This window comes from Bactrocera oleae, chromosome 5 (genome assembly GCF_042242935.1).
Source record: "Bactrocera oleae isolate idBacOlea1 chromosome 5, idBacOlea1, whole genome shotgun sequence".
In the NCBI taxonomy this organism is placed as follows: Eukaryota; Metazoa; Arthropoda; class Insecta; order Diptera; family Tephritidae; genus Bactrocera; species Bactrocera oleae.
The window spans coordinates 382012-406603 of NC_091539.1; the positions used below are offsets into that span (position 1 = coordinate 382012).

The 24592-nt window shown below is 38.3% G+C and overlaps 5 protein-coding genes across 7 annotated transcripts; 2 read left to right on the forward strand and 3 right to left on the reverse strand.

Moving 5' to 3' along the window:
* The first annotated feature begins 494 nt into the window (after positions 1-494).
* On the forward strand, positions 495-4922 carry Nrd1 (Nardilysin). The gene is made up of 9 exons (XM_014234229.3): positions 495-1001; positions 1056-1276; positions 1350-2086; positions 2151-2357; positions 2414-3027; positions 3100-3223; positions 3295-3455; positions 3523-3742; positions 3809-4922. Exons 1-9 carry the CDS (start codon positions 733-735, stop codon positions 4694-4696), a joined length of 3441 nt encoding a protein of 1146 aa, XP_014089704.1. The 5' UTR covers positions 495-732; the 3' UTR covers positions 4697-4922.
* Positions 4923-5744: 822 nt separating this feature from the next.
* Positions 5745-11469, reverse strand: ATP7 (copper-transporting ATPase 1). Its single transcript, XM_014234245.3, has 4 exons — positions 10124-11469; positions 7901-9147; positions 7064-7840; positions 5745-7004 (listed from the first exon to the last, which is right to left on the reverse strand). Exons 1-4 carry the CDS (start codon positions 11250-11252, stop codon positions 6276-6278), a joined length of 3882 nt encoding a protein of 1293 aa, XP_014089720.3. The 5' UTR covers positions 11253-11469; the 3' UTR covers positions 5745-6275.
* A 476-nt stretch (positions 11470-11945) lies between these two features.
* On the reverse strand, positions 11946-15011 carry LOC106617204 (ATP-binding cassette sub-family F member 1). Its single transcript, XM_014234239.3, has 2 exons — positions 13769-15011; positions 11946-13696 (listed from the first exon to the last, which is right to left on the reverse strand). Exons 1-2 carry the CDS (start codon positions 14817-14819, stop codon positions 12078-12080), a joined length of 2670 nt encoding a protein of 889 aa, XP_014089714.3. The 5' UTR covers positions 14820-15011; the 3' UTR covers positions 11946-12077.
* A 93-nt stretch (positions 15012-15104) lies between these two features.
* wds (WD repeat-containing protein wds) lies at positions 15105-16780 on the reverse strand. Its single transcript, XM_014234240.3, has 2 exons — positions 15604-16780; positions 15105-15535 (listed from the first exon to the last, which is right to left on the reverse strand). The coding sequence occupies exons 1-2, from the start codon at positions 16468-16470 to the stop codon at positions 15347-15349; spliced, it is 1056 nt and encodes a 351-aa protein (XP_014089715.1). The 5' UTR covers positions 16471-16780; the 3' UTR covers positions 15105-15346.
* A 375-nt stretch (positions 16781-17155) lies between these two features.
* LOC106617206 (alpha-tocopherol transfer protein) lies at positions 17156-20583 on the forward strand. 3 transcript variants are annotated; one of them, XM_014234242.3, is made up of 6 exons: positions 17156-17306; positions 19310-19469; positions 19644-19725; positions 19784-20074; positions 20147-20283; positions 20346-20583. In XM_014234242.3, exons 1-6 carry the CDS (start codon positions 17261-17263, stop codon positions 20470-20472), a joined length of 843 nt encoding a protein of 280 aa, XP_014089717.2. In that variant the 5' UTR covers positions 17156-17260; the 3' UTR covers positions 20473-20583. The 3 variants fall into 3 exon arrangements, with proteins under 3 accessions (XP_014089717.2, XP_036228491.2, XP_069966206.1); XM_036372598.2 differs by lacking the exon at positions 17156-17306 and adding an exon at positions 17411-17924; XM_070110105.1 differs by lacking the exon at positions 17156-17306 and adding an exon at positions 18303-18360.
* Positions 20584-24592: the final 4009 nt, after the last annotated feature.

Sequence of the window (24592 nt, forward strand, 5' to 3'; positions counted from 1 at the left end):
GTACGTTCTCTGCTCCGTGTTTAACAATCAGGGTAGCATTTTCATTAAAGCAATACAGTTTTACTCTATAATACAATTTATAATTGTTTTTAAATATTTATACACATTGTTATAAATTCAATAATTAAATTGTATTCCTATAAAAACAAATCAAGTGAATTATATTTAGGTGTTAAAAATCTTATTCAATAAAATTGAGCTATTTTTACGATCACGTACGGTCGCCAGAGACAGCAAATGTATATTATTTCATTTCATACTACATATTATTATTATATTCACGAGCCTCGGTTAAAATGTCTCCTTCCGAGCTAGCTGTGGTGAAGTCCACTAATCGTCTTTTGTAAGGTTTTGACAGTTCACACGCTAGTCCGCAATTGAACCATCTCTTAATATACGTTCTTTGCCTGAGAACGTTCTCTACAATCGCTCTCTCACCTATAAGAGAGTGTCAAAATCTAATATGAAATGCGAACGTGGACTAAACGTCAAAGCAAATAGAGAAGAACAAAAATTCATCAGTAGGATTTAATTTTCGGCCACTTTGCTTTCATTTTTGGATGGAGCTTGCGGTAAATTTGGTTAAGAAAAAAATCCAAAAAAATTGTATTACGTTTAATAAATTATAATAAAAAAAATTGCAACCAATTCACAAAAACCAAAACCTTGACTGCAAAAAATAAAAACAATAATAGGAATCATCCAAATTTCAAGAAGATAGTGAAAAGGTTTATGATTATTCGAAGATTTTCGAAATTGTTGGTGTCTAAAATATCTTTGGAATATTCTTTTACTCTTACCAATCGCTACACGCCTGTAGCAAAAACAATATCACTAAATATTGAATCGGAATACTTTCCAAAGCGGAGAACATCAACTCGTTTTTCTCGTCCTGGATATTTTAGAAATAGTTTCTCAACCACAGACATGGTGAATACAGAAGCTTCTGCGAAATATTTGGAAATTCCTGATAAATCGGAAAGCGACAAAAAACATTATAAGTAAAAACTATAATACTTTGAGTTTATTATTGAGTTTGACATAATTTTTTTCAGAACATTATTATTGAGTAATGGTATTCGAGCCTTGCTTGTGTCAGACCCTACACCGGTGCCGCATTGTGGACTAACTTCTTCATCTTCCTCATCATCTTATGATTCCACGGGCGACTCGTGTGCTGAAGAGAGCAGTAGTACCAGTAGTGAAGATGAAGAATCTATGAGCACATCCACAACAGACAACGGTGAAAGTGATTCAGATTTAGAGTCAGAAGAAGGTTAGTCTTACACAACTGTATACGATTATCTATAAATACATCATTTGAAATGTAAACCAAATCGACTCTACAGGTGACGAGAAATTGGCTGCCTGTGCATTATTGGTCGACGTTGGCTCATTCACGGAGCCCACCGAATATCAAGGGCTAGCCCATTTCCTGGAACATATGATCTTTATGGGATCAGAAAAGTATCCAGCGGAGAATGCGTTTGATGCACACATTAAAAAATGTGGCGGCTTTGACAACGCACATACGGAGTTCGAAGAAACTTGTTTTTATTTTGAGGTATCTGAAGAGCATTTAGACAGCAGTATGGATTATTTCTCGGCATTACTGAAAGCACCACTTATGAAAAAAGAAGCAATGACACGTGAACGTGATTCTGTTGAATCTGAATTTCAACAAATAGTACATGACGACGAAGTGCGCCGAGATCAACTTGTAGCTGCCTACGCCACACCAGGCTACCCACATGCCACGTTTCCGTGGGGCAATCTGAAAACTCTTAAAGATGGAATAAGTGATGATGATCTACATGCAATGTTACATGAATTTCAAAAGCGACACTATAGTGCTCATCGTATGTGTGTTTGTGTGCAAGCTCGTCTTCCTATCGACGAGTTGGAGCAAATGGTTGTGAAACATTTCTCGGGTATTCCTAGTAACGATCTTCCGGGTTTAGATCTTTCGCCGTACAATTATCGAGACGCTTTCCAAAACGAGTTTTTCGAAGAAGTATTTTTTGTTAAACCAGTGGAAAATATTTGTAAACTAGAACTTACATGGGTACTGCCGTCTATGATAAAGGTTTGCATATTGATAACTAAAAATACTACATACACATACATCAATACATCTCTCGTGCTTACAGCAATATAAAACTAAACCAGATCAATTTATTTCACATTTGATTGGCTACGAAGGAGAGGGCAGTTTATGTGCTTATTTGAGAAAACGCTTGTGGGCATTGGAACTTACAGCGGGAATCGATGAAAGCGGTTTCGAATCAAATTCCATTTATTCTTCCTTCGTTATCGGTATCTTTTTGACTGATCGTGGTTTCCAGCATCTCGACGAAGTACGCACTAAACACGATTAAATATTCAATTTTATTTTTATTAATTTCTTTTCAAGGTACTTGCTGCTAGTTTTGCCTTTATTAAACTCTTTGCCGGTTGCGGTCCATTCAAAGATGCTTACACAGAGTTGCAAAAAATTGAGGCGACTAACTTCCGGTTCGAATCTCAGCGTCCGGCTTTGGACAATGTTGAAAAATTAGCTGTTAAAATGAAATATTATCCACCGAAGGATATATTGACTGGCACTGAATTGTATTACGAGTACAATGAAGATCACATTCAAGATGTTGTAAAGCATTTGAACGAATTCAGATTCAATATAATGATCACCTCGCAACACAAATATGAAGGTGTAACATATGACAAGAAAGAAAAATGGTTCAGCACTGAATATACCACACTTAAAATGCCGCAAAAATGGCGTGAACTGTGGGAAAAATCAAAGCCCATGCCAGAATTGTTCTTGCCGAAGCCAAATCGTTTTATATCGAATGATTTTCGTTTGCACTGGGAAGAAAACGGAAAACCAGAGTTGCCGAGCGCCCCTAAGAAGATACTTCAGACGGATATATGTGAATTGTGGTTTAGACAAGATGATAAGTTTCTGCTTCCTGAGGCATACATGTACTTTTATTTTATATCGCCACTATTGCGCAAGGATCCCAAAAAGTAAACACCACACATTTTTTTCGATTGTAACAAAAGCCACTAAAACTCTATATATTATATTAATGTTTACAGCGATGCTCTGTGTGCTCTTTATGAGAGATTGGTTAAATTCCGACTTAGTGAAGAACTCTATCCAGCCACTGTTGCGGGCCTTTCGTATCAATTCTACACTGTCGAAAAGGGCATTATACTAAAGGTATATATAAACTTGATATAATTTTTGATTCACTGCGATTAATTAATTATTTTATTTTGTGTTATTGCAAGGTGAATGGCTATAATGAAAAATTACATTTGCTTGTGGACATTATAACCAAAGCTATGGTGTCAATGCGTGAACACATAACGGAAGATCAGTTTAATATATTCAAAACGGATCAGAAGAAATCTTACTTCAATTCATTGATAAAGCCGAGAACTCTCAACAAGTAGGACATTTGTAAACTTGTATCCATCGTAGCCTAATAATAAATAAAATGTACTGTTCATTTTTAGGGATATTCGTTTAAGCATCGTAGAGCACATCCGTTGGCCGATTATAACTAAATATAAATGCTTAGATAGTCTCACATTAAATGATGTGTTGCATTTCTCGGACGCGTATACGAGTGAATTATATTTGCAGACACTAATGCAGGGCAATTTGACAGAGGAGTCAGCGCATAATGTAATGAATTCCGTGTTAACTACTCTCAATTGTCGGAATATCAAAGAGGTATAGTATATTTGAAGCACTTTACTACAAAAAAGCTACATATATTTTATTATCCTGCTGCCGTAGACGAAATACATTGAGAATCGTACCGTCCAGTTGCCACAAGGTTCTCACTTCATACGCTGCCGTTCTCTCAATGAAGACGATGTGAATACTGTAATGTGTAACTTTTACCAAATAGGACCGGGTTCGATCCTGGTCGAAAGTATCTTGGATCTATTAATGATGTTTGTTGAGGAACCATTATTCGACACACTTCGCACAAAGGAGCAGCTGGGTTACTATGTTTCGGCATCAGTGCGAATGAACTATGGCATAATTGGTTACTCAATCGCTGTAAATTCACAGGAAACAAAGTTTAGTGCAGCTCATGTGGACGAAAGGATTGAAGTGTTTCGAGGAAAAATGTTGCAAATTTTGGAAGAGATGAGTGAAGAAGACTTCGAACATGTACGTGAATCGTTAATAAAAATCAAACAGGTTGTTGATATATCACTCGCCGAGGAAGTGTCTCACAATTGGGAGGAGATCACATCCGAGGAATATGTTTTCGATCGAAGACGACGTGAAGTGGACGTACTGCGAGCGCTAGCTAAGCAGGATATAATCGATTTTTGCCTAAACAACGAACGCACCAATTTGCGCAAGTTGTCGGTGCAAGTAATCGGCAATAAGGACGCAGCACGCTCTAAGCGTGCAGCCAAGCGTGATGAGGAAAACTCTAATGAGGACAACGCCGGCAGCAGTGGCAGTGAGACGGAGGTTGACGATGAAGAGCTTTTCAATGCATTAGCTAGCAAATTGGATGTACGGTTCATACCGAAAGAGGGGGACGCAACAACAATAGTAGACATTAAGGACTTTAAGGAAAACTTGCATATATATCCGTTTACTAAAACCAAATTGGAAAATGGCACGGAGCGCTCGCCCATGGAAATAATAGAGGAATGTTAAACAATGACGACGAAAACGTTGCTTAGACTATTGAAGAGTACTTGAAAAAAACCGGTAACACATAGTGGACTGGCGGTGGTTCAACATAAATTTAAAAGCAATGATATGCCCTGCATTAGCAATTACTACTTTTTATTCGCAGTAGTTAAAAAAAAAAAAACTGAAACAATTTGAAAATTTTGAGTCAATAAAATTAATTCACTTACAAGTGAACGTATAAAGAAAATGGTATTAAAGTCATTCACCACTAAATAGAATAGATGTAGTGGAATTTATCGATGCTCTTGTCTCTTAGTTATTTATGCAATCATAAAATTATTTATATTACTTTGTATAGCTATTTGCAACATCTTGCACTTGAAGTTGTTGCGTGTTTGCTCAGTCAAAAACTATTTTGCGCAGTAGCAGTAGACGTGTTGGCATTTTGGCTGATTTAGTCGAAATATGTAGTAAAAATATGTACATAATGCTATATAAGTGCATGTGTAATAACTTTACAACTTGAGCAAACAATGCATTGACTGAAAACATCTGCGCTGCTGTATAAATAATAATAATTTTTGTTAAGCGAAATAATTGTGCCACGAGTTATTATTTAACTTTTGAAAGAGTTCTGTTCTTTTTAGCAACATATTTGAGTGATTTATGGGCCACAGACAGCAGTTCGCGCATTTATCAATTATTAACTTCTTTTACTCAAATTAAACATGATACCCATACAGAACACTAGTGATTAATTCCGAAATTACAACTTGTACAATGCAATGTTTTTAGCGTCACGTTGAAGATAACACTGTTTTCGAGGCTGTATATAGATGTGCGTGTATGTGTTTAAAAGTCGGAAGAACATAGGCGAGTTTTAAATTAAAAAAAAAAGCGCTGTTTTAAAAAAATGCATTAAAGTAAGCTCTCTCGGTAATTGAAATAGTAAAAATAATAATTTTCAGAAATTTCGCAACAACAACGCTCCAAATGTAAACACTACAAGCAGCTACCTCACATATGTATGTATGTATATTAAAGCAGCGACAAAAGCAGAATTAACGCATTTGTTTGGATTTTCACTGATACAGGGTCTTTATTCTTAATCGTTTTGAAGTATATGTATGTATTTGACTATATTGTATATATGTATATAAAAATAGGTTTAATATGTTTAACGATTTTATATGCACACTTGTTAGTTTGTCGTACCTTTAAGGATTTTATTTTTCATTGGTTGGTTATTTGTAGGAAGGCAAAAAAAAAAGGAAAACAATTTCGTGTATAGATTAGCTTAATCAATATTTGTTCGTCGCACACTATCCGTTGACTAAGCGCAGTTGCATATTCGTGATATATGTACATATATATGTTCAAAGTAAATGCACGTAATTAGGCAAAGTACAAAAACGTTACAAAAGAGGTGGTTTTTAAAAATGAAGAACCTAAATATATGGAAAATTTTCTGCGCTATGCTACTTATTCTTACAATTTATATATGTCTCAGATATATATAAATATAACATATAAAATAACAAAAACAATTTCTACATTTCACTGCCTGCGGACAAACACTAAGCACTTGCCTTTAATCACACTACAATTTCTGCATTTCCGTCACGTTCTTAATGCTCTTCGTCTTTATAATTTTAGGTGTGAATTCACCACCGTCTGTCTCCAAGAGACTACTTTCATTGTGTTCATAGCGACTATGTGCGCCCCCTTGCAGGAAAATTCGCGACAACAAAGAACTATTTGAGCGATTTAATTTGGCGCGCGGTAGATCTTCTAAACCGCGATGTAAGGACAATTGGTCGGGTTCACGTGCACCCTCGCGTTCTTGCTCCAAATATTTCATATATTCGGTTGTGCGCAACGAGGCGGCCGATGGTTTGCGGTAACATTTAAGCATTAATGACGAGCAGACTACGGAAACCGAACTGGCGGCCATAGCTACTGACGCCATCCACGGCTGCAATGTGAAACCGAGAGGTGCAAATATGCCTGAAGCTAGCGGTATACCGAGTAGGTTGTACATACTGGCAAACAGGAAATTGTACCGTATACGGCGCACGGTGCGCCGCGACAGATCGAGGCAAGCCACTACGTCGAGCAGATCGTTACGCATAAGTACCACATCGGCCGCCTCAGCCGCTACATCGGTACCAGCCGCAATCGCAATACCTACATCAGCTTGTGCAAGAGCAGGACTATCGTTGACGCCGTCGCCAACCATCGCAACGCGGGCGCCGCTTTCCTGTATTAGTTGTATTTTAGCCACCTTGTGTGATGGTAAAACCTCGGCAAAGATGCGCTTAATTCCAACCTGCAATAACGAAAAATAAAGCAAACATGCTTCCTTGTTGCTTGTTGCTTGTCACTTACCTGTCTAGCTATACTTGCAGCAGTATTTTCATTATCACCAGTTAGCAAAATTACGTTGATGCCCATTTTCTTTAGTGTGTAGACGGCCAGATGCGCCTCAGGTTTGACCATGTCCGACACACCATACATGCATATTAACTGACCATTTAGTGCGCAAAGCACAGCTGTATGTCCCTTTGACTCCTCTTCACTCATGCAGTTGTCGATTTCTTGTGGCACGACTATGGCGTTGCGATGCATCCATTCACGGTTGCCAATCAACACATTTATCTCACTACCCAATACATTTGAGATAGTTTCTGCGTTTGCTGCGGTTCCATATAGTGTTTCATCTAATTGGAGTAATTGTTGTTGCTGTTGCAGCTCCATGGATTTACTAGTAAGCAGCTGCGGTATGAGTTCCTCAATGCTTGCACCGTTTTCCGTATGCACTGTGCCAGGATGTGATCGGTAGTTATTCTCATAGTTAATTATTTTCTCAGCATTGGTAGCTTGTCGCAAGGCTGGTTCGTACTGCAGTACAGTAACCTTTATGCCACAACCCGGTACTGCGAGAAAGTTTTGTGTTTTGCCAAATATTTGTAAGCCCAATAATTCTTTGGAGAAGCGTACTATAGCAGATGCTATTGGATGCTCACTGTTCGACTCTGCAGCACCGATAATAGTTAGCGCACGTGCCAAACTACAGACAGCGGGTTTAACGAACATAATTATTTTGGATGTCATAGGCATTCCGTGCGTTATGGTACCCGTTTTGTCGAACACCACGGTTTTAACCTATTATTGAAAAAAATATTTAATTTGTTCAAATATGCAGCACTTATTCAATAAGCATACCTTATAGGCATTTTCTAATGCTGTGGCACCTTTAACAAGTACACCATTGATCGCACCCGTACCAGTAGCTACCATGACGGCAGTCGGTGTGGCCAGACCCAATGCACAGGGGCATGCAATTGCCAATACACTAAGAGCACACTTGAATGCATGACTAATGACAATTGCATTTGAATCCATATGCATCCTGTGTTCCATAGCTATGGGCACAAGGTCTGGATTAGTGAACCCAGCGATTAACCAACCAATCAATGTAATGCTCGATACTGCAACAACGAATGGAACAAAATAACCTGCAATACGATCTGCTAACTGTTGTATTGGCGCTTTGGACGTTTGCGCCTCTTCTACCAGGCGCACAATTTGAGATAAGGTAGTATTTTCTCCAGTATGTGTAGCAGATATAAGCAAGACGCCATTCTGATTAATCGAACCGCCAATTACTACTGCACCCTTACGTTTTGCAACCGGCATTGACTCGCCGGTAATGAGACTTTCATCACATGTTGAATGGCCGTAAAGTACTTTGCCGTCCACAGGCACCTTGGCACCTGGTATTACCTTGAGAACATCACCACGTTGCACGTAGTCCACCGATATAACTTTTTCAGATTTTATGTCAAAGTCGGGAGACATATCGACCAGCAATGCCTCAGCCGCCTTCAGCGATAAAAGTTTTGATAATGCTTCCGAAGTTTTTCCCTTTGCAATGTGCTCCAACCAGCGACCTAGAGATATGAAAATCAACAACATGGGCGGCGTATCAAAGAATGTTAATGGTGAGGACTTTTGCTCCATCAACACAGCGGCTACCACCACAGCCACAGAGTAAATATAGGATATTGTGGTGACCATAGAAATTAGTACGTCCATGTTAGTGGTACCGTGACGTATTGCGCGAATAGACTGTACGTAAAAATGCCATCCACCAAAAAACTGCACCGGCGTCGAGAGCAGAAACATTACCAGGTTTTCCATTGACAACCCGGGGACTAGACAACACATAGCTGCGTGACCTCTGTCATTCATTTCAACCATGAAATAGATCATAGCAACCATGCATGGACCGCCAAAGATAAGAGACACCAAGAAAGCGTTACGCCATTTTGCAATCTCTTCTTTATGCTGCAAATAGTCGTGGGTCATCTTGTCTTTGCCATTGTGCAGACGTGCCTGAAAACCCAGTTGCTCAATTGCTTCGCAAATGCTGCGAGGTCCCGTCTTTTCAGTATTATAGCGGAATTTGCCTACAATGTAAATGAAAGAGTAAATTTAACATCATATTTTTCTGTAACATTAATTGAACTTGTTTTACCAGAGAATGTTGAGATCAACATTCTCTGCTATTGCATGCTCAAGAATAATTGTTCTAATCATTGAATATTTTACTTTTTTTAACATTTCACATGTCACAACTAATGTGATAAGAATGAGAATGCGTAATTACATTTTATTGATGACATATTACCCATAAATAAATGTATAAATGTATAGAAAAAATAGTAAAAAGTTTACAAATTTCTGCAAATGATGTATGCATGTAGTATTCCTATCTACTTTGCTATATATCATACATATATTGGAAAATGTATATCAAAGATGTAAGCACCTTATCAATATTACAATTTTAACTTATCTACTACATACATATCAAATCACGGTTAACATGGAATTATGGTGGCTTACTTAAAAAGTTTACTGTGGGTAAAATTCTTACTTTAGATAACTGGGTAACTGATTTAATGCCTTCGCAGTATTTTCAGTGTTAGGCAGTTGGTTGTCGATCCTTTTGTTATCAAGCACTATTAGGGCATTGCTAATAAAATAAGAATTTTAATTTTTTGATATCTGCAGACATCATTATCACATTTGTCGCCTCTCTAAATATATTTTCCTGTTAGCTTATTCTCAATTTGCGGATTAATACTAAATTTGTAAACGAGCCATATACATATAAATTTAAAAACCAAACAACTTATTTTCATATTTAGTAAATAACATACATACATTTTAAACAAATAAACATATTTGCATATATGTACGTATACGCGTGCACAGGCATGAAACATAACATGGCATAATAAGCATAATAATAATATTTAAACCCACAAAAAGTAAAAGTACTGCAAGTATGGCTAGCTGGCAAGAAAACCGTTCACAACATAAACCAAGTAAGTCTATTTCAACAAAGTTTTAAGATTATTTATATCTATGTTCACATACCTTTTCGTGTCAATAATGTAACAGAGGCTGCAGTAACGCCTTTCACTTTTAATACGTGCGTTTCGATTTTGTTCACACAAGACGCGCAGGTCATGCCCGTTATTTCAATTTCAACCTCTGACTCGCCACTGCCCGGTTCATCGATGATTTCTGAAGGAAATCCTAGTTCTGTAATAGATTTCGCTATATTTTCCGCTGTCACAACGTTTGCATTATATTTTACTTCTGCTTTAGCAGCGAGTAGTGCAACAAGTATACTATCCAGCCCGTATATCTTTTTACAGTGTTTTTCAATAGTTGCCACACAACTGGCGCATGTCATACCACGTATATGTAGAAAACATTTGGATAGCGCCCCATCCAAGGACACTTCTGTATGAGCTTTTGAGGCAATGTTCGCAGGAGTCACATTTGACACCTGTTGCTTTTTAGGGGATTTTGAATTCTGTTCAGATGAAACATTGGTTGAACTAATTCCGTCACCAACGTTATCTTTATCCCATATGCTCGCTTCAAAACCCATGTCGTCGATCATATCAACAATGTCTGTGGGCGTAAATTTTTTCGCATCGTATTTTACCGTAGCGCATTTATCATCTAAACTAACGTTTATTTGAAATATACCAGGCTTTGTTCCGATATTTCCTTCAATATTCCGAACACACGAATTGCAAGTCATACCAATAATACGTATTTGAGTATCAGAGCCAACACTGTTGTCTCCTTCCATAGTATTTTCAAAGGCATGATGTGATACCGTTTGCGTATACGGACAATCGAATCCCATTTCCTCTATTTCAAAAGCGATTTTGCAGGGATCTGTTTGCTCTGAGTTATATTCAAAATAACCACATTTATCTTCAAGAACAACCCGAACATTAATTATTCCAGGCTTTTCTGATATTGTGCTTTCGATATTCCTTACGCAACTCTGGCAAGTCATACCCTCAATTGGCAAGCGGATATGTTGATTAACCATTGTTCTTTTAATTTCAGGAAATTTTACGATTGTCGGATTGTTGAGTGTATTGCTCTGTCCAATGTTATTTGCCAAACCACTAAAAGAAACTGGTTCGATATTTGAGGCCAAAGCATTTGTGTCTGGTCCACCCGCTTCCAATTCATTCATAACTTTTGTTTCTGAAGACTTTTTTAATCCTTAATAAAAACGAGGTTTCGCGCTTGATACTAAAAAATTTACTAACGAAATGTTTAACTATTCTAAGCACTTCTTAGCGAATATCTATAAAAGTGATATACTTTCAAATTTCATTGTTTTTATTTTTTCCGCTGAGTTTATACGTTCACTGAAAATGGGAGACTTGTGACAACCTGCTTATAAATTACATTTGACAAAGCAAATTTAAAAGCTCTAATAGTGATGCCACATAATTATGTTTAAAATATAATCAGCTTAATTATATTGGTGCGTGCAATGGAATTTCTTAAACATTAAGGAGGGTTGTGTGCAAAAAAATTACGAATGTGTCATACATCATTATCACATATGTCACTATGCTGGTAAATGGTTTCCTGAGCTTTAATTGTAGTACGGAAACCATATGTCTGGCTTTAGCATAAGTATGTATGAATAGAATTTAATGATATAATCATGATATATCATGATAATGAGTATATCAAATGATATTTGATTTGTAACAAAATGTTTTACTTTAACATGATACAATTATTTTAATAGTGATAATCGCATAGTTTGTTTGTGCATTCTTTCAAATGAAACGTTCTCAAATTTTTCTATAACTAGTATTTTTAGCATAAGCTTATATTTTTCCTTTACAAAAGCACGAAAAACATTCACATATTCATTTTGAGTTTAAGGGCTCCCTTTCTTAACCTCAACTTTAACAGTTTATTACTTTAAATAATTTTAATATGTTATTCGTAAATATGTAACAAAACAATTTCAAATTACTAACATCAAAGAATGCTGTCGTTATTGCAATACAGCTGCATTGGCCACAACACTGGGATTATTGACAACCTCGCCTAGTGCGTCGAGCACCTCCTTACGGTAGTCATCGAATTCACCATCGATTTCATTGATCGTCTGGTCTTCTATTACGTACAGTGTACATCCAGTTTCACGTATCAATCTTTCGTCGTGAGAAACTATTATTACTCCACCCTCATATTCGTTAATGGCCTCAGCCAATGCATCAATAGACTCAATATCCAAATTATTAGTAGGCTCGTCAAGAATCAAAACATCAGGCCCACTAAGACAGAGTTCGGCAAGTGCAACACGTGCTTTTTGGCCACCAGAAAGATCCTTCATTTTAATTGTATGAGCATGGCTTACGAGACCAAAGGAGCCAAGAGCCTTACGTGCTTTCTCATGTTGAAGATTGAACAGACGCTGCAGATACTCCGCTGCAGATTCTTCAGCTGTCAAATGTTCACCGGAGTGTTGATCAAAGCGACCAACACGTAGTCTATGATTCTTTCTTTGTTCTCCTTTTTGCGGTTCAAGTTCGCCTAACAACAATTTTAGAAAAGTAGATTTTCCGACACCGTTCGGCCCTACAATGGCCACGCGACTGGTGAGATCTATACCAAAATCAGTGTTGACAAACAAAGGTTTCTGACCTTCATAAGCAAAGGTAACGTTGTGGATTCCTAAAATGGGCGGTTGTAACTGTGATGGCTCTGGAAAACGGAATTTAACAATATATTCTTTGGGACGAGCCAATAGTTCCTGTGGGCCGTCATCATCGTCCTGCTTTTGTTGTTTAGACTTATTCTTTTCCTGTTTACGCGTGAGAACTTCTTTTTGTTTTTTCTCAGCCGCCTTTTTCGATTGGCCGTGAGCTTTCAACTCCCTCAAACGTTTCTCTTGCTTCTCATATTCTTTAATCATTTCACGACGCTTCTGTACATACATTTTCTTAAACATGGAGTAATTACCTTTGTAGTAATGAAGCTTTTTTTGATCGAGGTGAATTATTTCATTACATACATTGTCCAAGAAACTCTGGTCGTGGGAAACTATCAATAGAGTCTTCTTCCAACCTTGCAAATAGTTGTCCAACCATATGACAGCATTCAAATCCAAATGATTTGTAGGTTCATCAAGCATGAGTAGCGTTGGTTCCAAATAAAGAGCACGGGCTAATGAGACTCGCATACGCCAACCACCAGAAAATTTGTTAGTCGGGCGATTTTGCATTTCTTCACTAAAACCCAAACCAGCCAAAATACGTCGAGCACGGGCTTCTGCCGAATACGCTCCAATAGCTTTTAACTCTGCAAATGTGTCATTTAGTTCTTCTTGCACACTCATATCGCCAGCGGCAAACTGATCCTCCAACTCTTTGCTCTTTGCCAAAAGTTTATTTCGCTTTACATCAGCTTCCAGAATAGTATCGATCGCTGTTTTATCTGTGGCCACCACTTCCTGTTCACAAAGCAATACATCAATATTAGGCGGAATAGCAAAAGCTCGAGTGGCTATGTGACGCAGTAGAGTAGTTTTTCCATGACCATTGGGGCCTACCAAACCATAGCGACGTCCGTGAGCAATCAACAAGTTGGCATTCACAAATAAGTCATTACCTGTAAAAGAGACAAATGTATGTAAATGTACAAAGCCGATTCGAAAGAAGTTTTAATATACCAATAATTTACCTTTTGCTGATATGGTGAAATTTTCGATTTTAATGTCAACTGCATGTTCTAATTGTGCTTGCTGACCAGCAGTACGTTGCACTTGAGACATAGTGAAATTGCTATCTAAGTCGGAATGTCCTGAGCCACCTTTTTTTGTCATAAGCTCCATTTGTTTTTCGTATTCCTGTTGTTTCTTTTGCTTCTTTTTTTCCTTGTGGGTTAACTTTTTTTCTTTTAAAGTAGATTCAACTGCAATCTCCTTAGTTGCTTCCTCGATTTCTTCTTCCTGTGTTTGGCCCTCATTAGGTAAAAGTTGGACTTCTGTAGGCACGTTATCATTAATTTGCAAGTCGTGGATTTGTTCCGTAATTGCAGAATTTCCTTCTATAATTTCTGTACTTGGTATGCTTGGATCTGAATCAAGTTTATCCGATTCAATTGTGTTTTCATCTTGTTTTCCTTCTAATTCATCCTCAGTCTCTTCATCTTCATAGTCGCTAATAGCAAATTTATTGGCCTTGTGTTGTTGTTTGTTTGCTGTTGGTTTAGCGGCTACAGTAAGATCTTCATCATCGATATCTTCATCTTCTTCCAAATCAAGGAATTTTGACTTTGGATTGTTACTGTCCTCATCATCGCTAAATTCATCCTTCTTTTTATTCTTTTTTCCTTTCTTCCCTTGTTTTTTGGTGATGGCACTTGGTTGAGGGATAATTACTTCCTCATCATCACTGTCTTCTGTTTTTGACATTTTATTCTTGCTACCAATTTGCATGATATCATCTGGTTCGTCATCATTATCACTCCAGTCATCTTTCCGCTTGCCTTTCTTTCCCTTTTTTCCTTTCGAAGGTGCCGTTTTACTTCCAGACTTTACACTTTCCAAATCATCAGCGTCAATACTGGTCACTTTGCTACTAGCTAAAGACTCGTCTTCACTAGAATCTCCGCCACGTTTACCCTTTTTCCCCTTTTTACTAGTCTTCTTGTTAGGCACTGGCTTCACTTGCTCCGAATCTTCTTCCTCTTCGAACCGTTCGTTTTTCTTTTTACCTTTGGCCTTTGACATGTTGCAATATATTTATTTTATCGTTTTCTAAAAATTATATATACACGAAATAAATTTGTAATTTTTGGAAAGCGCAGACGACTGATGCAGTTTCACCAGTTTACTTCACGTGGATAAGAAAAAATGTTGCCATATCAGATAAAAATAATATTGTCTGCGAAATGACGTTGGATTTTGTGGTTGTCAAACAAATCCATATTGCGAAATTGGGAAAATTTTATGATAGAAACCCCCGAATTCAGGGTATCAGGGTTCAGTATGAGTTTCGACTGAGTAACAATATAGTTATTTTTCTTTTGCTAAGGAAGAGCGCAACCGCGAAATTCTTGGTTCAGAACTTTATTTGGATGATAATTTCGTCTTCGTACAGATACACATCAGAAATAAAATAGATGAATTTATATATGTGTGATCTTTTGTTTTAAAAAGTAAATATATATATTAAAAGTTTTGATAATAATTTCTTAAACTAATTTTATCAATAAACTATAAGTATGCAACCGAGTCAAAATAGCGGCCAAATAGTTTTAAGTGTCACTTTTCCATAATTTGATCGTCTTGTCGTTCTCTAGCGCTGCAGAAGCAATTATATTCTCAGTCGGATGACATGCTGTACACAGAACAGTGTCTGTATGACCCTGCAGTTTTTGTACTACTTCTTTACTCTGTAGGTTCCATATATAAACCATGTTGTCTTCACTGCCTGATACAATCCACTGTGAAAACAAACAAAAGTTCCATAAAAAATTGTTGGCACGTTGTTCTAATAATTATTTTCACTCACCTTGCCACCGGTTACAGAAAAATTTGCAAATATACAATATTTTTCATTTTTGTGGCCTGTATAAGTTTTCAAACATTTCCCTTTCGAGTAATCCCACAGTTTCAAAGTATTGTCCAACGTCGCAGCCAGAATATACTTTCCATTGGGAGAGAATTTAACAAAGCTCACAGGGGGGTTATCGTCATCAATCAATGTTTTCAGACATTGTCCACTCGCTGTATCCCATATACGACAAAGTCCGTCGTAACTTGAACTTACAATCAAAGAGCCGTCACGATTGAAATGAACTGCAGACACAGGATCAGAATGAGCTGGAAGAGTCTTCAAACACTTGCCGGTACGAACATCCCAAATACGCACGCTTTCATCGAAACTGCCTGATACTATTAGATTAGACTGAGGATTAAAGTTACAGCAAAAAACATAATTGCTGTGTCCTTTAAGCGTTTTTAAACATTTTCCTGAGCTCAGTTCCCATATTTTAAGCGTCTTGTCATCACTGGCACTTACCAATAGACGCGAGTCAGATGCCCAAGCCACATCACTAATGCCGAGTTTATGGCCAGATATGGTTTTCTCGAACTTACCATCATACGCACCCCATATTTTTATCAGTTTATCAGCCGATGAGCTAGCTAGCCATTCCCCGTTTGGGCTGAACTTAACTGCAGATACAGCTTTCGTATGTCCAGCCAAAGTAAACTTCAGCGCGTAGTTCGGTTTCACAGACATTGAACTCTTGTTTGATGGAGTGCTAGTTGTTGTTGACGAAGAAGATTGCAGGGTGTTGGGACCCGAAGGTGCCGTGGGCATTGGCTGTGGTTGATGCACGCCCGGGTGACCGTGTACAACACCAATTGGTACCATCCTGTGGACTAGCGGAAGGGGCGCGTGGCAAGAATTCAGTGCTGCGGCTTAAATATACTCTCAAATATATTAACTGGATGTGCTGCTCCACGCGGCACGTTGTTGCTATGTTTCTGTGTAGTATCTGGGAAACTCTTTTGTTTTAAGCTTTGGAACTTTTGACGCTTTTTCGTCGCTCAGTAACTATTTTCTTTTGTAAATATTGAATATTATTTTAGTAACTAACTAAAATTTAGCATACTATTCAATGTTTTTCCTTTAATTTCTGCGTGTAGTTGACGATGCGGCTCGTGTTTGCTTTTTGTGTTAGGAGTTGCCAAACTGCTAAAATATAAAAGCTTTATTAAAACAAAATATTCGCGAAGGTTAGGTGTTAATAATGTAGATGGCGCTGACAACAGCATAAGTAAAATTTTTAAATTGGCGCCACTGAAGATAGACATGCATACATATGAACATATCTTAATTTATCTGGTTTTATTTTATCATACAATTTTTATGTATGTAACAGTGAATTTAAGAGTTTTTAAGTCTTAAATCTTTTTATTGCGATCGGAACAAAATTATTTATATAAAAACTCAATGAATGGTGATACTCTTTTTGACTTCTATATAATAATTCTATTTATGTTTATATTATTTGTCATTATTTTAAATTAAGTACCAGTATATTAAACTATTCGAAATATGTTGAAACTTCACGTCCATCCATGCGAATACACGTGCTTTTGTGGCTTTTGATAAATAGGATGTGCTCGCGCGTGCGTAACGGCCGCGTCAATGAATTCCAATGTCGCTAAATAAACAACGTCAGAAACATACATACATATTTGTACGTAAGTAACTTTGCAGAAAATTAACAATGAATTAAAAATATTGAAAAAAATAGAAAACGAATAGTTTCCATTGTGACTGCCGGGATGTGGCCCAAATGGCACAAGTTGCTGCATTTGATTTTTAACACTGCAGCGACTGTATCGTAGCCCCAACCGCAAATAATGTGGCTTAAGCGTGATGCTCATTTCGTATATTTGTACAATGCAAGCCAACTCCGCAAAAGTTTGTCGCTGTGCTTAAACCTACATATTAATTCGTCCGGCTGTGAGGCGCGCACAGTTGCTGCGGGTATCTTGTTAGCGGTAGTTCGTTTGTCAACGTTGCTCATCTTTTGCATACACAAGTGTAGATTTCAGTCTTCCGTGGAAAATATTTGTGTTTGGAAAACTGGATAAACAAAAAAAGTGCAAAAAAAACACACAAAACAAACTTGATGTGCACTGACTTTCTGTTTTGAAAACTGACTGTGTTATTTCGCTAATTTCTCTTTGGTTCGGTGCTTGTAACTTTTCTCAAATTTTCTTCAAGCAAAATGGTTTTAAAGCCCGAAGTAGATGAACTTGTCAAAGTATTGGATAATTGGTTAAGGACGCAGCCGCACTTGCCGCAAGCTATAGGTGAGCTACAGTTTTTAATGTGAAATCGGTGTTTTGAAATAGTCTATTTTAGTACTATAGTTCATAAGCTTTGTGATTAGTATCAATTTTCAACTACAAACACATATACAAGTATGACGTGATTTCATGTATCATTATATTATAGCAAAGGTCCCTTTTACAAAGTTTTGTTGTTTGGTTTTGCCTTAATTTGTTGTATTTTTTTAAATTGTTTGCAAACAGAAATACCTAATAAGCACAGTCACTAATCCAGCTCATAAACCGCTGCGCTGTCTGGCATACTAAGCAGGCGCGTTCTGTTTACTTATTTCGATCTCGTTTGAGGGAATTTGAAAGTCATACGTGCGCCATTTACGGCGCGACTGCCAGTGACAAGTTGCCAGTTTCCATACAATGTTTGCCAACAGTTTTGTTATTGTAAATTTATTAAAGCCTGGTTTGTATTCTATATTTGTAATTAAATAAAATTTAATACTTTGTGTTTATGTTTGAATGTATGTGCAGCAATAGGAAAGAATCTGTGTTATAGCATGGATATTGACTTTCCTTATTGGGGCTACACATAACCAAAAATAATAAACCTGTATTCGAAATTGCATTACTAAAATATAAATTAAATGCAATAATAGGTTCTACTAGAGTGAAAAAAGCACAAAATATAAAATCTGCAGTCCAAAAGTCAATGCGAATAATTACAAACTTTTTATCGCCATGCGCACTTTTTCTGATTGTTATACATATATAAAAAATAAATGACTTGATGTTTATCGCAACACAGTAGTTTTTATGATTAACTCAAATATTACATAACTGCGCAACTTTGCATTGCCAATATGTGCATATGCATTTATATTCACAACTCGGCCAGAACTGCTGGCAGTTGCACTAAAGTCTATATTGCTCAGGCCACTATAATGCCACTGCGTTTGTACAGCTAGTTTCACTTGCATTTCTATGTATGTATGTTTATATAGGCACGTGAATAACAACAAAAATAATAACAAAACAATAGGATAAACCGGTTCCATTGAAGAAGATACTGAAAGACGGTGTCGTTTATTTCTATTGCACTTACAGCCCAATTACCTTAATACACATCTACATAAGTATATATATATATATGTACTTGTACATGCCCCTTTAATTACAAGTTTACGCGAAAATTGCGTTAAGTACGTGAAAAACAGCGGCCAACGCACTAACGTTGTGATTTAGTTGCAAGTTTTTTGTTAAAATTACGCACCTATACATGCATACATACTCACGTACCTACATATACACATATGTGCATACACAGATACAGTTATGTGTATATATTGTTGTTTTAGTTGGCTCTTTTCGCGCCTTCGACTGAGCTTTCGTCTGTTTTCTATGTCTTTTTGCAGAAAAGCCGGTGCTCGAGCGCTTCCTCTATTCGATGTTCGGCGATGTGGAGAGTGCCCAACGCTTGCTTGAGCTCAATTACGCGCTGCGCAACAAGTATCCGCATATATTTCTGCAACGCGATCCCACGGATCAAGAGTCGCAGCAGCTGTTGCAAGTCGCGTAAGTAACGGCGAAGGAGCTGTATTGGCAATTGTTGACTAAACCAGTTGTTGTAAGCTTAGTGTTATTACTGCTATTTTTACCGTTTCTGTGGTTTCCGTTATATTGCATATGCTTGTTTGACCGTTACCAGTTCGCCTTTTAATCTGTTTTTATTATATACAATTATTTCAGCGACTTGTTGCCTCTGCCTGGACTGACGCCGGACAAAAACAAGCTGCTTTTGTATCGTCTTATTGACTTTGATGCAGATAAGGTGCACTATTTATTGTTGTTGTCGTGTTTTAAACGTTAAATAAATGTTTGAATTTTAGTTTAACTTTACGGCCAGCATTAAGGTGTTCTTTATGATGGCCGACTTGCGTTTCGTCATCCCCGACGAGGCGGGCATGTGTGATGGCGAGGTGCCCATTTTCGACATGGCCGGCTTCAGTTTGCGGCATGTTGCACGCACAGTGTTCAGCTCGCTGCGTGTTTATATGAAATTCGTACAGGAGGCACACCCAGTGCGTTTGAAGGCCATTCACGTATTAAATTGTCCATCTTATCTGGATAAAGTGCTGACGGTGGTGAAGCCGTTCATTAAGAGTGAGGTGTTTAAGCTGGTAAGTGAGCGTAAACCTTCGTCGCATTCGTTAGACGTTTTGATGTATGAGATATTTTTTTCTAAATAACAGATTCACTTTCACTTACCTAATGCTGATACACCCTACAATTATTTTCCACGTGATATGTTGCCGGCGGAATATGGCGGTAAGGCCGGCACTTTGGCCGATTTGAAGGAGAAATGGACAGGGCTACTCATAGAGAAGAGGTACTATTTTGGAAAATAAAATTTCAATTGTTGTAGGAAGACTAAATTCCAATACTTGTTAGGAATTATTTAATGAACCCCGATGCATGGAAAATCGACAAAAGTAAGAAACTGAAAGCTGTTGTCCCAGCAGCGAACCGGCAGTCGGATAGCATATGCCACAACTTGAAAACACTGGAGATTGATTAGATAACTAATTTTGCTTTGTAAATATGTATATATATATACTTACATATATGAAAACATTTATTTTTATAAACGTTTGAATGTTATGAACAAAACTGTATTCAAAAGTAAGCATTTATCGCAGTATTGTATTTGAACTCAAGTGCTATTTGTAGTGGCTGCAATGTGTTATCTGATAGGCGGCCGCACTTCCCGAAGCTCTCACACAATTTCAATTGTTGCAATGCTCTTTAACATAGGGAAACACATAATCCATGCATTCTCATTCCTCAGTCAAAAGCATGGCGTAATTTATTCAACTCATTCATGCGAAGGACACCCTTAGACGGCGTTGTGCACTTCCTTTTCCTGTTTGAAGAGTTTAGCAAGCATGGAGTGAGGAGTGTATTTGCCCCGACGTGCCAACGTTAAAGCGCTGCATGCGGCAAAGAATATATGTAAAAGCGAAGTTGTGCAGCTGCGACGAGGCCAGCACGCTTGATAAGAGCTGCTTTGGGAGGTTTGCACTTCAAGTGCATTAATCACGCTCGTTTAGCAGGAAGAAAAGCCAAACTTTGTCGGCACAAAACTGCAGAAAAATTGTAGTGTGAAACAAAGACACATGCCCAAATGGCTGAGAGGAAGAGAAGTGACAAAGTGGAAGACTAACTGCTGAGATATGCAGATCATGCCAATCTAATTGTGCTATATCACCTGCTGCTCGCCTAAATTACTTCGCAATTGTCAGCAGTGCATAACTGAAATATTTAAAGCAGACTTAATGAAATGCAAATTCGCTCCTGCACAGCAAGTGGTCTAGAGTTATATCCACAACGTCGAACATAAGAAATTCGCTTCAGCTCATGAAAAATAATATGCGCGTCGTTGATGAGTTCATTTAAACCCACAAGTTGGCGCCAAGTGAAAATAATTAATAAAGCCAAGACCTTTTCCACTAGTATTTCTTACGTAGACGCTACCGAATAAACGAAAGATTTAACACATATAACATCCAAAGTGGTTATAAAAAAATCGTCTGTGGGCGGTTCGGCAGCGTGAGACGCTGCCAGAGTTCATCATGCAGCCGGCCGCGCTTAATGGCGTACCGGATGGGATATTGATTGCAATTGAGCACCCTGCACCGTTGTGCACGACAAAATTGCAGAACAAAGCAAATGTGAATGTGGAACACTATACGAGTGTGCTATTAATACGATCGGCTCAGTCAATGACACTGATAACATTGTGTCTGTTGGTTGTGGCGGTTGCATTGCAACACTGATTGGTTGTATGGAAAGCGACTTAGAGCGACTCATTACGACGTAGGCCCTCTAACATTGTTTCAACTCGACGATAAGTAATTCTAACGCAAGCTTGTAGGCACGGTGCTTTACTTATATAGAGCCAACTTCCCGTGAGGTCATCTCGTGACTTTCAAATCACATCAAATCAAAGCACGAGAGTCACCTAAGCACTGGTCAGGCACGGTGCCTGCTTTACTTATATAGAGCCAACTTTCCGTGAGGTCACCTCGGGAATTTCAAATTACATCACATCAAGGCACGAGAGTCACTTAAGCACTGGCCAGGCACGGTGCCTGCTTTACTTATATAGAGCCAACTTTCCGTGAGGTCACCTCGGGAATTTCAAATTACATCACATCAAGGCACGATAGTCACCTAAGCACTGGCCAGGCACGGTGCCTGCTTTACTTATATAGAGCCATTTTTCCGTGAGGTCACCTCGGGAATTTCAAATTACATCACATCAAGGCACGAGAGTCACTTAAGCACTGGTCAGGCACGGTGCCTGCTTTACTTATATAGAGCCAACTTTCCGTGAGGTCACCTCGGGAATTTCAAATTACATCACATCAAGCCACGAGAGTCACTTAAGCACTGGCCAGGCACGGTGCCTGCTTTACTTATATAGAGCCAACTACCCGTGAGGTCACCTCGGGAATTTCAAATTAGATCACATCAAGGCACGATAGTCACTTAAGCACTGGCCAGGCACGGTGCCTGCTTTACTTATATAGAGCCAGCTGGCCGCCAGCTTACTGTGAGGTCACCTCGTGACTTTCAAATCACATCACAACGAGGCATGGTAGTCACCTAAGCACTGGCCAGGCACGGTGCCTGCTTTACTTATATAGAGCCAACTTTCCGTGAGGTCACCTCGGGAATTTCAAATTACATCACATCAAGGCACGATAGTCACCTAAGCACTGGCCAGGCACGGTGCCTGCTTTACTTATATAGAGCCAACTTTCCGTGAGGTCACCTCGGGAATTTCAAATTACATCACATCAAGGCACGAGAGTCACTTAAGCACTGGCCAGGCACGGTGCCTGCTTTACTTATATAGAGCCAACTTTCCGTGAGGTCACCTCGGGAATTTCAAATTACATCACATCAAGGCACGATAGTCACCTAAGCACTGGCCAGGCACGGTGCCTGCTTTACTTATATAGAACCAGCTACCCGTGAGGTCACCTCATGACCTCATAAATCACATCACATGAAGGCACGGGAGTCACCTAAGTACTGGCCAGGCATATATACGTTTTCTGCTTTTACATCGCCTTTAACTACGGGAATTGCATTAGGCAACAATTCCACATGAAGATAGAGCTGTATGCCACTGCTGCCGGCACATGGCTGAGGGGCCATCCGGCTGGAGCGCCAACATGCGACATCCAACATGTTGCAGCGAGCCGGATAGCATACATACTAAATTGCTGGTCGAACAGAGGCGCAGCGCTGAGTATTTCTAGTTTGACAATGGAAGTGTTAATACCTTTGTGTAGACGAACGGTTCAACGTTAACGGTCAACGGTCAGTGTCCGCTCATAGGAACAATATTTAGAATAAATGCAGTTTTTAAAAAATAAAAATTAATAATTAATATAGTGAGAAAATAAGCAAAACTTTTGCATCCTTAAGTGAAAAGTGCTTCGGATTTGAGTATGTGATAACATGCAGATTTCTGAGACTAATATATCGCTGATTTAAATAATGAAATCATAGTGCGGTGCATAACTCTGCATTATGCTATTTTGTTTATTAAATATCGCTGAATGTAATAAGTCATTAAGTCATCAAGTGTTAAAGAAAATATTTTTAATGGAGTCTTATATAATGAAAGCCATCGAAGTTTTCTTTTGTATTGCGTTGAGTTGAGTTCGATTCGCATAAATTCAAAGAATTCTTATTACTTCAGCGCTTTTCCCCCAGTTTTTCCGGCACATATTTTTATTCGCTACAACTATGTACGTGTGCTACTACTTGTAGTAGCAAGCATACATAACTACATATATATATATAAAATAGTATATATTTGCGCAAACGAATTTCCGTGCGTGTATTTTCCATTGCACTGCCAACTATAGTAGTGTCGTATGTAGTCTGGCCGTAGCCAAAAAAAAACACAAAACAAACAAACAACGAGACATCGCAAAAAGGCAGACCAAACTAAAATGCCTTCACATCACGCTTTTTCAGTATTTCAGTCGTCACTTATGCGGCCGATACAAGTTGGTGCGATGGCGCTGTGGGTGGAGATGACAGCGGGACGCTACGCCGTAACGAGTTGCCGGTTGGCATGCTAACCTAAAATATAAGCAAAAATAAAAAGCACAAGCGTATTCGGCCGCGCGCGTGCAAGATGAAGAATAATACTAAGAATTATATGAGCGAAAGGCATTAGAATTACAACAAAGCATAACAAATACACATTCGCTTGGTAAATGCCAACCGAAAAAGGCGCATACATAAGAAAAAAGAAATATTCAAGAAGCGGAGCAAAGCAAAAGTGCCACTTCTAAATAATCATACATATTACATCATAAATATGTATGGACATTTTACTATTGCCTACAGACACACTCACTTACTTTATATGTATTACACTTATTTGAGAAACCAGAACGCGCCTACACACCGCACAGCAAGCATAAATTCAGGCATATACTCTATAGATATGTATACACATGTAGATATATATATAAAGCACGTTGCAGCAAAAATAATTTCTTAATGAAAATGTTCATTAATATTTCGATGGAAGCGTATCAAAGTATAACCACCCCCGCTCACACACACACACTCCAACAAGCAATGGTTTGCGCTTCAGCTCGCTCATT

Excerpts from the sequence above, each read along its gene's own strand:
- Nrd1 (XM_014234229.3), top strand. The coding sequence starts at position 733 with ATGATTATTCGAAGATTTTCGAAATTGTTGGTGTCTAAAATATCTTTG. Across the intron at positions 2,087-2,150 it reads TACTGCCGTCTATGATAAAG|CAATATAAAACTAAACCAGA; the intron begins GTTTGCATATTG and ends TCGTGCTTACAG. Across the intron at positions 2,358-2,413 it reads GTTTCCAGCATCTCGACGAA|GTACTTGCTGCTAGTTTTGC; the intron begins GTACGCACTAAA and ends TTTCTTTTCAAG.
- ATP7 (XM_014234245.3), bottom strand. The coding sequence starts at position 11,252 with ATGAATGAATTGGAAGCGGGTGGACCAGACACAAATGCTTTGGCCTCA. Across the intron at positions 9,148-10,123 it reads TACATTATTGACACGAAAAG|GCAAATTCCGCTATAATACT; the intron begins GTATGTGAACAT and ends TTTACATTGTAG. Across the intron at positions 7,005-7,063 it reads CTGCAAGTATAGCTAGACAG|GTTGGAATTAAGCGCATCTT; the intron begins GTAAGTGACAAG and ends TCGTTATTGCAG.
- LOC106617204 (XM_014234239.3), bottom strand. The coding sequence starts at position 14,819 with ATGTCAAAGGCCAAAGGTAAAAAGAAAAACGAACGGTTCGAAGAGGAA. Across the intron at positions 13,697-13,768 it reads TTTCACCATATCAGCAAAAG|GTAATGACTTATTTGTGAAT; the intron begins GTAAATTATTGG and ends TCTCTTTTACAG.
- wds (XM_014234240.3), bottom strand. The coding sequence starts at position 16,470 with ATGGTACCAATTGGTGTTGTACACGGTCACCCGGGCGTGCATCAACCA. Across the intron at positions 15,536-15,603 it reads TTTCTGTAACCGGTGGCAAG|TGGATTGTATCAGGCAGTGA; the intron begins GTGAGTGAAAAT and ends TTGTTTTCACAG.
- LOC106617206 (XM_036372598.2), top strand. The coding sequence starts at position 17,840 with ATGGTTTTAAAGCCCGAAGTAGATGAACTTGTCAAAGTATTGGATAAT. Across the intron at positions 17,925-19,309 it reads GCACTTGCCGCAAGCTATAG|AAAAGCCGGTGCTCGAGCGC; the intron begins GTGAGCTACAGT and ends GTCTTTTTGCAG. Across the intron at positions 19,726-19,783 it reads TTGACTTTGATGCAGATAAG|TTTAACTTTACGGCCAGCAT; the intron begins GTGCACTATTTA and ends TTTGAATTTTAG.